This window comes from Capra hircus, chromosome 18 (genome assembly GCF_001704415.2).
Source record: "Capra hircus breed San Clemente chromosome 18, ASM170441v1, whole genome shotgun sequence".
Classification (NCBI taxonomy): domain Eukaryota; kingdom Metazoa; phylum Chordata; class Mammalia; order Artiodactyla; family Bovidae; genus Capra; species Capra hircus.
The window spans coordinates 66,823,070-66,831,635 of NC_030825.1; the positions used below are offsets into that span (position 1 = coordinate 66,823,070).

The window sequence follows — 8,566 nt, forward strand, 5'->3', positions numbered from 1 at the left end:
TTCACACAGGAGAGAAGCCTTATGAGTGCAGTGAATGTGGGAAATCATTTCACCAAAATGTTTTCCTCCTTCAGCATCAGAGAGTTCACACTGGAGAAAGGCCTTACACGTGCAATCAGTGTGAGAAGTCCTTTAGATACATATCCAACCTCACTACTCATCAGAGAGTGCATACTGGAGAAAAGCCTTATAAATGCAGTGAATGTGGGAAATTGTTTAACCAAAGCTCTAACCTCATCACACATCGGAGAATTCACACTAGGAAAAGGCCTTACAATTTGGGGAATCTGCTGAGTTCTTTACCTACAACTCCAGTCTCTTAAAACACTGGATCAAGGCCTTATGAATGCAATGAAAGTGATAAGGCCATTAACCCGGAGTCTTCACTCTTTGGAACCACAGATTTCAGAAGGAAAAAACACATTACATGTGTAGGATTGTAGAGTTTCCTTTTTCAGTGGATCTACAATCGACATTCCTTCTGGTGGTACCATCTGAATTGAGCATCATACATCCAAACATCTGCAAACATCCCAGGTATGTGGGAGCTATATTATACTTTTTAACCTGGCCTCTTGCCAGACTTCTGTTGCTGACAGTTTCTGTGGCCAAAGCCATTTCACTTCTCCCACCTGGCAGGTATTCACAGTGTACAGCATTCAGCCACTCCAGGGTGTTCAGGGAAGGAAGCTTGATTTTTCCCATTCATGGGAGGGATTGTGAGAAGCCTGAGAAGCACTCATTTCCTTCTTGTTGCTTTGATGAGTGAAGTCACTGACATGACCCATTTTGGGCCCAGAGGACTCTGCTTGTTGCCCAAGGCTTCTAAGGAAAGACTGCAGAGTTTTCTGGTTCTAATCTGTGGCCTGAATGTGTATTTTCTGGGTTCAGAGGTCAATCTAAGGAAGGAGTAGTCTTTGTGACAACCTTCAGTGCTTCTGAAAATAGCATCAAGTTGTCTTGTTCACGGGGTATATTGCCTTGTGTGTGCGCACTGGTGGGGAACATACTCTCAGGCCCTGCAGTGGAGCCCTGTGCTCTCACACGCAGAATTCTGTAGGTAGTATCGCTGGTTGTAAGATCATAGTGGGAAAGGTAATTGTTACAGAAAGCACTAAATTAATAGTGGAAGCAGGACACTGTTACAGACTGGTTGGATGTGCCCGTTTAAAAGAGCGTCCACATTATTCCAGTCACTGTGGCTGTGAAGGATGAATATGCACAGAAATTCTCAGGCCTCCGAAATTGTGCATCTTGTATTAGCAGAGAGCATACAGGAGAAAATAATCGGAAAGTTTTGTGGTTTCTGTAATCTCTCTGCGCTATCCTCCTCAAGGCCATTTCTGTGCAGATAGAAAAATGAGGATAGAGAGAAAGGATATCCTTCAGCGAATAACAGACATTGTGACAATATTCCTGTTGAGTCACTTTGGGAACAGTCTTTGTTGCTTATATTTTTGACCACTGAGGCCAACTGCCCCTCCCAAAGCATGAGGCAGAAAGTGGTGTAGTCAATATCGGGGATTTTATTTAAACAGTAAGAAATCCAGATTTGTATTTTGAATATATTTTTTAAGTTTTAACAACCTAAAAATACTTGCAGTAAAATGCACGTAGTTAAAATATACACTTTGATAAGTTTTGACATTTATATAAATCCATGAAACCATCATCACATCCATTAAAAAACCAATCTACTTTCGTTTTTAACTTGTTTCCTTTTTTGATGTCACTCTGACCTCTAGTCAACCATTGATTTGTTTTTCTTTAGAGAAGTTTTAATTGTCTAAAGTTGTATATGGTTAAAATCGTGAAGTGTTTATGCTTTTCCTCTCAGGTACCCTTATGTGAAATATTTATCAATGAGTAGTTTGTCTTTTTATATTGATGAGAAATATATTCTACGGATATCCTACTATTTGTCCGTTCGTCTGTTTATCCTTATTTGAGTCCCCAGTTTTTGACTGTTGCAAGTGAAACTGCTGCAGGTGTTTGAACAGAGTAAGAGTTCTTCACGTAGCTATGTTGCACTTTTCCTGTGTTGTCCTCTACTTTGGGCCGCAAAGCCTGAGTTACAGGCTTAGTGAATGTATGACATTTAAAGAACATTATCCTATGTTGAGATAGGAGAGGTTACACAAGAAAAAGATGAAAGCCCAGCAGTCTTCCTGAGCTCGGTGATGAGAGGCGTTAAGGAACTATATCTGTGCAGACCCCGAGTCCACAAAGGGGAGAACACGATTTGCCATGCATTTTATCACGCAGGCTACTCCTGATATCTGTAGAAAATTACAAAAGCTTGAGGTGGGCCCCGAACCCTATCTTCAGCCTTGGTAGCAAAGGCCCTCAAGGTCTGTAACTACCAAGACTTGATGGAGGAGGCCAATAAGGATAAGAGACTAATAAAGAAGATGCAGCTCTTGGTTAGTTTGATTCAGCCACCATCTCGAGGGGACCTTGAAGGACTGAGAAAGCTGGGCAGACCCCCAAGATGCTGCTTGGGCCTTAACCAATGTGCTTTTGTCAGAAAGGGGGACACCGGAGGGGGGATGTCTTGAGCGCCCTCCTAGGGGACACCCAAGGGGCGACCCCAACCAACCCCAGTTCTTTGTGAATAAGTTGGATGAGAGGGCCCACACACTGACTGATGGGTCCTGAGTGGCTGCCTGGATATAGATCCCGCTTGATCCATTTTCATTACCCCAGCAGAGCCTTTGGTCACCCTTGATGTAGCAGGTAAAACTGAATTCCTTGTAGACACTGGAGCTGCCTGCTCTGCTCTGACTTGGCCAGCTGGCCCTCTCTCCGTCTGTGGACTGTACTGTGACCGGAGTTGGTGGACAGCCAAATAGAGGGCGATTTAATCTCTCCATGGCTTCCCAGGTGGCACAGTGGTAAAGAATCTGCCTTCACTGCAGGAGCCTTGGGTTCAATTCCTGGGTCAGGAAGATCCCCTGGAGAAGGAAAAGGCAGCCCATTCCAATATTCTTGCCTGGAGAATTCCACAGTCAGAGGAACCTGGTGGGCTTCAGTCCATGGGGTCGCAAAGAGTCGGCAACGACTGAGCACATCAGCACACGCTGTCATCTAAAATGATTGTTTCCTTTTGCAGTCTTACAGAAGAGTTTGGAACTTCCAGTTCTTCCATATCCTTGCCAATATGTTTAGTCTTTTTAAACTTTTGACTTTTAAAATAAATGTGTAGCGTTATCTCACTGTTGTTTTAATTGCATTTCTCAGATGTTTTATGATGTGGAGCATTTCTTCATTTTCTAAATTTCCCACTAGTGTATGTCCTCTTGGTAACTTTCATCCATTTTTATAGAAATAATTTTGACAGTTTCTCTTTTTATTAAAAAGATAGTGAAACAACAAAGACTTAATTTGAAACTTAATTCTTTAGGGATATAATTCCTAGCCATAAGAAATAATTATTTTTGAATTCTGAAATACTATTTTCTAATTTTTTTTCCGCTGTATATACTGCAGTGGCCCCATACAGCATATTTTAAGTTTAATCTGCATTACTAACATATTCCCCATAATCAAGCCAAGAATGACATTGTTTGCAGTTTCCCCAATGTAAATATTCCCACTGCTGTCAATTTAAAACTTCACCGAAGAATTGATGCTTTTGAACTGTGGTGTTGGAGAAGACTCTTGAGAGTCCCTTGGACTGCAAGGAGATCCAACCAGTCCATTCTGAAGGAGATCAGGCCTGGGATTTCTTTGGAAGGAATGATGCTAAAGCTGAAACTCCAGTACTTTGGCCACCTTGTGCGAAGAGTTGACTCATTGGAAAAGACTCTGATGCTGGGAGGGATTGGGGGCAGGAAGTGAAGGGGACGACAGAGGATGAGATGGCTGGATGGCATCACTGACTCGATGGACATGAATCTGAGTGAACTCGGGGAGTTGGTGATGGACAGGGAGGCCTGGCGTGCTGTGATTCATGGGGTCGCAAAGAGTCGGACGCAACTGAGCGACTGAACTGAACTGAACTGAATGTGATATCACTGACATGGAGTTTGAGAGTTGACAGCATGCCAGTATATTATGTTTCCTCTGTAGTGGTATTTTCTGGGCTTCCTAGGTGTCACAGTAGTAAAGAATCCCCCCTGCCAGCTCAGGAGACACAAGAGACATGGGTTTGATCCCTGGGTTGGGAAGATTCCCTGGAGGAGGAAATGGCAACCTACTCCAGTATTCTTGCCTGGAAAATTCCATGGACAGAGGAGCTCTGATTCCTTATCCTAAAACCACTGAAGTAGGTCTACTCAAAAGGTAAGAAATAGGCCCAGAAAACAAACCAAAAAAAAAAAAAAAAAGTCAAGAATTTGACAGCACCACTTGTCACACGTAGTTCTTCCTAAATTTATTCAGCCATTGGGGTTACTATTGTGAAAGGAAAATCAAAGTGGAGTCTATATTGAGCAGGGCTTTCTAAAATGGAGTGCAGAGGCTATTAAGGAAGTGTGATTTATGCACCTCTCAGCATGGATGGAATCTGATCTTTTGACTACTTATTGTCCTAATGAAGCCACCTAGAACATCTGCCAGGAACTCAGGATGCTTATCAAACCCTTACCCTAAACTAACTCATGACCGCCTTTTGGATCCCAACCCTAAAAAACTCCTGATTGCTTAAGGACAAATATTTCCTAAATTGCATCAGACTCAGTCACAGTTCATCACAAGGCAACTTGAAGAAACTCATGGCCTTCTGTCTTTGTAAGCCCCTGAGTCTCTTCTCCCGGAACACTCTTTTGGAATTACCTGATTCTGTGTCTCCTGAATTGCAGTTCTTAAAACTCCAAATAAGCTCTTTTCTTACTTGCAGCCTCCTGTGTTGTTTTGTGGTTGGCATTACGTGGTGTCAGAAGCAGGATACCGGATGCAGACCTGCACAGGCCCTCACTGACTCTGACACTGCCTTGGATTCAAGTCAGGTGCCTCGAAGAGCCCGTTGAGCTTTTCATCTCCTTGGAGATCCCAGATCTTGGTGGTGAGTCTTCCTGTACTTAAGCCACCCACCTTGGGAGAAGTTCTAGTTTCAACAAAGGGTGTCCTTTGTTTCTGACTTCTGTCCTCTAGGATTTTGTTTCTGGTTTTGTTTGAGTGGCCTGCACTATGTTTTAAAATATTTGATTGAAGTATAGTTGGTTACAATGTCATGTTACTTTCTTTGTTCAGCAAAGTGGCTCAGTAATGCATCCATTCTTTTTCACGTTCCCTTCCACTACGGTTTGTCTGAGGATATGGAGTGTAGTTCCCGGTGCTACACAGTAGTACCTTGTTTATATATCCTATATATGATAGGCGGCCTCTGCGAATCCCACATTCCCAGTCCTTCCCTCTCCTACCCCTCCTCCGCCCTGGCAATCTCAGGTCTATTCTGTATAACTGTGAGTCTGTTGTTCTTTTATAGTGGCCTCATTCCACCGACAGGGAAAGTGAGGCTCCAGAGCTAGCAGGCAGCCTTGCTGCTGAGGCGAGGCAGAGCAGAGACCTGAACCCCTAGGCAGAAGAGTCTCAGCTGGGCAGCTATCTGTCTGCTGAAGACGCAGGTGCAGCCTCCAAGTGGGACCCACAGCAGGGATCCCAGCTACTTTGGGAAGAGCTCCGTGACTGGCCGGAGCCCCTCGGCTCTTGGAACTCTCTGCTGTCCGTGCAGCCTCTTTGTGGGCCCCGCCACCTCTCTGCAGGCTCTCGACCCACAGCTGCCCCCTTGGGGGCCTCCTTCTAGGCCCGGCCCTATCTGTCCTCTAAAAGCCCCCAAGGCAGCCCCGTCATTAGCCCCCTTTTGCACTGGGAGAAAGTCATGAGTGAGACTAGAGGGGCATCTCTTGCTGTGAGCCCGGCGGAGGTGGGGGTGCAGACGTCAATCCCAGGCTCACCCACCGTGTCCCCCCTCCCCTCTGACCTGGTTCCATCCCAAGAAACCGCTCCTCCTTGTTCCCTCAGGCTCCTCTCAGGGTCCCTCCCAGCCTCCCCGGGGGCCCTGTAGACTCTCTCCAGCCGCCGCGGGCCCCTGGGGCGGTGTGCTCAGGTCGCCTAAACAAGGCCCCACGGACTGGGAGTTTTAGGCACCAGATTACTTCCTCCCATTTCTGGAGGGTCAAAGCGTGAGATCGAGGGTTTGGCAGTGGTTCCTTTGGAGGCTGGCAAACGGCTGTCCTGCTCTGTGTTTACGCGGTCTCCCTCCCACAGGGTCCGCACCCGCAGGCCCAGAGCCTCTTCCCCAGGTGTCGCCCCAGGCACGTGACTGGCCCCCGCTGCCGCGCGTGAGTCACCCCGAGGCTGCCGGCTTCCTCCTCACGTCGCCTCAGGGTGTCTCCTCCAGTCAGCGCCCCGCTGCTCAGCTGTCACCCAGGGATCACTGTCGCTGATGTGGACGCTGAAGAGGCGCTCAGGACCAAGGAGGCCCGCTGCGACCTCCACCAGTCCCCGTCCCCGTCCCCATGCGTCCCTCTCGCCCCGTCCAGCCGGTGAGCTTAGCTCTCCCAGCCTCCAGGTGAGAGCACCCAGCGGCCGCCAATGAGCATTCCTTCAGAGCATTCCGGGTCCCCGCTGGGGAGTGAACTTGACCACCGTCCCGGAGTGGATTAGGTGAGGTCTGGCCCACCTTGAACATCTTGCGCCTTTCCCATGCACTAGGATGGCAGTGCCCCACACTGTCGCACTGTCCCTAGGTACGTGGAGGCAGGTCATATCTAGTACGTGAAATGTTTGTATCCAAGCTGTGTCGTAGGTGTGGTACCAAAACACAATCACACTGTTCGTGTTTCCAGATGGTCACATACAAATGATTTTCTTCCACAGATACACACTTAAAGAGACAAGAGATTGAACTTCCCTGGTGGCTCAGTGGTAAAGAATCTACCTGCCAATGCAGGAGACCCTGGTTTTACCCTACTCCAAGAAATCTCACGCGCTGGGGAGCCGCGGAACCCATGCGCCGCACCTGCTGAACCCGCGCGCCCCAGAGCCGGGCTCCGCAAGAGGAGCAGCCTGCGGTGAAGGATAGCCCCGCTTTGGGGCAGCTTGAGAAAAGTCCTCGCAGCAACCAAGACCCAGCCAGCCAAAAATAAGTAAATAAAAAACAAGAGATTTACTTCTTGTTGAAAATGGGGAATGAGATTTCCTTCCTCTCAGAGCATTTACCTTAGAAAACGTGTAGGAACGGTCTCATCTTTTTAAAATGCATGTCTTTGAAGACTTCTAAGAAAGCCTTTTTTCAGCTGGTCTTCCCCGCCCCCCCCCCCCGCCCCCGCCCGTCCCCAGAGTCTTAGGACTCAGATGTCTTTCTCAGGAACCTGGGACCCGTCTCCTCACGCTGCAGACAGGGAAATAGCTCACCAGTCAGTTCTGGTGGGAGGATAGGAGTCTCACCTTAGTGGATGCTGTGCTCCAACTTTAAAAACCACCTTCAGTTACAGAGATGAGAAGTCTGTGTCTCCTCTAGATAAAACCAATGAACTACACAGTCACCCCATTACCAGGTAAAATTAGGGCTCTGTGTGACAAACGGTATTGTCAGCTCCTCTTTCTTGAGGACTAGGGGAGTTAGATTTTTTTTCCTGTCTTTACAATTTCCTAGTGGATTGCCTGGATGGACTGTAATCCTTTAATACTTACTTTAACAATAAAATTGATTTTGAAAAAAAAGAAAGAAAAAAAATTAAAAAAAAATAAATTGATTTTGTCTCTTTATTACCTTATGGAAAAGATTTCTCGATAGGGAGAAATTTTTGTTTTCATTTCCCTAACAGTCATCATCACGCACCTCTCCACAGGGATCAAACCTCATCACCCATCTCATCAGCAACTAGTGTACAGGATATACCGGGGAAGGGTGGTCAGTTCAACAGTATCAGAGACACATCAGAATATGCCGAATTCAGATGAACTAATGGCAACAAACTGTACGAAACGAGAATTTTACAAGGTAAGTGCACCCCATGTGTGAAGAGATCCGTGAGAGACAGCTAATGAACGCTTTTGGAATATATTTTGGATTCTGATTGCAACTAATCTGAGTTAAGAAACATTTTTGAAACAATTCAGCATTGATAAAATATTTTTATGATTATTGAGTTATGAAAATACCTTTTAGAAAAGTCAGTTCTGTAGAGATGATGCATTAAGTGATGCTGTATGTGGAATTAATACTTGGCCCCCCTTAGCTGCAGCAGATAACATCCCAAGACCTCCAAGTGGATGCCTGAAAACAAGCCCTACATGTACTGTTTTCCCTTATACATGTGTACCTGTGATAAAGATTAATTGTAACAATAGCTGTAATAAAAGTTAGTGAGGGGCTTCCCTGGTGGTCCAGTGGCTGGAACCCCTAGATCCCAATGCAGGGGCCCTGGGTTTGATCTCTGGTCAGGAAACTAGATCCCACATGCCGCAACTAAGACGCAGCACAGCCAAATAAATATGTATTTGTTACGTGAATGTGGTCTCTCAAAATCTATACTGTTGTACTCACCTCTTTTGTGATGCTGCGAGATGATAGAATGCCTGTGTGGATTGCTAGACAAATGTATATTCGTGTGGGAGA

The 8,566-nt window shown here is 46.2% G+C and overlaps 1 protein-coding gene across 1 annotated transcript in view; it reads left to right on the forward strand.

The window, feature by feature from the left end:
- The window catches only part of LOC102181153 (zinc finger protein 345), a 41,267-nt gene extending 33,607 nt beyond the window's left edge, over nt 1–7,660 (forward strand). Inside the window, exons 3-4 of the mRNA XM_018063524.1 lie at nt 4,841–5,005; nt 7,287–7,660. Coding sequence (XP_017919013.1) covers nt 4,841–5,005; nt 7,287–7,354 — 233 coding nt within the window. The 3' untranslated portion in view covers nt 7,355–7,660. The remainder of the gene's footprint in view (nt 1–4,840; nt 5,006–7,286) is intronic.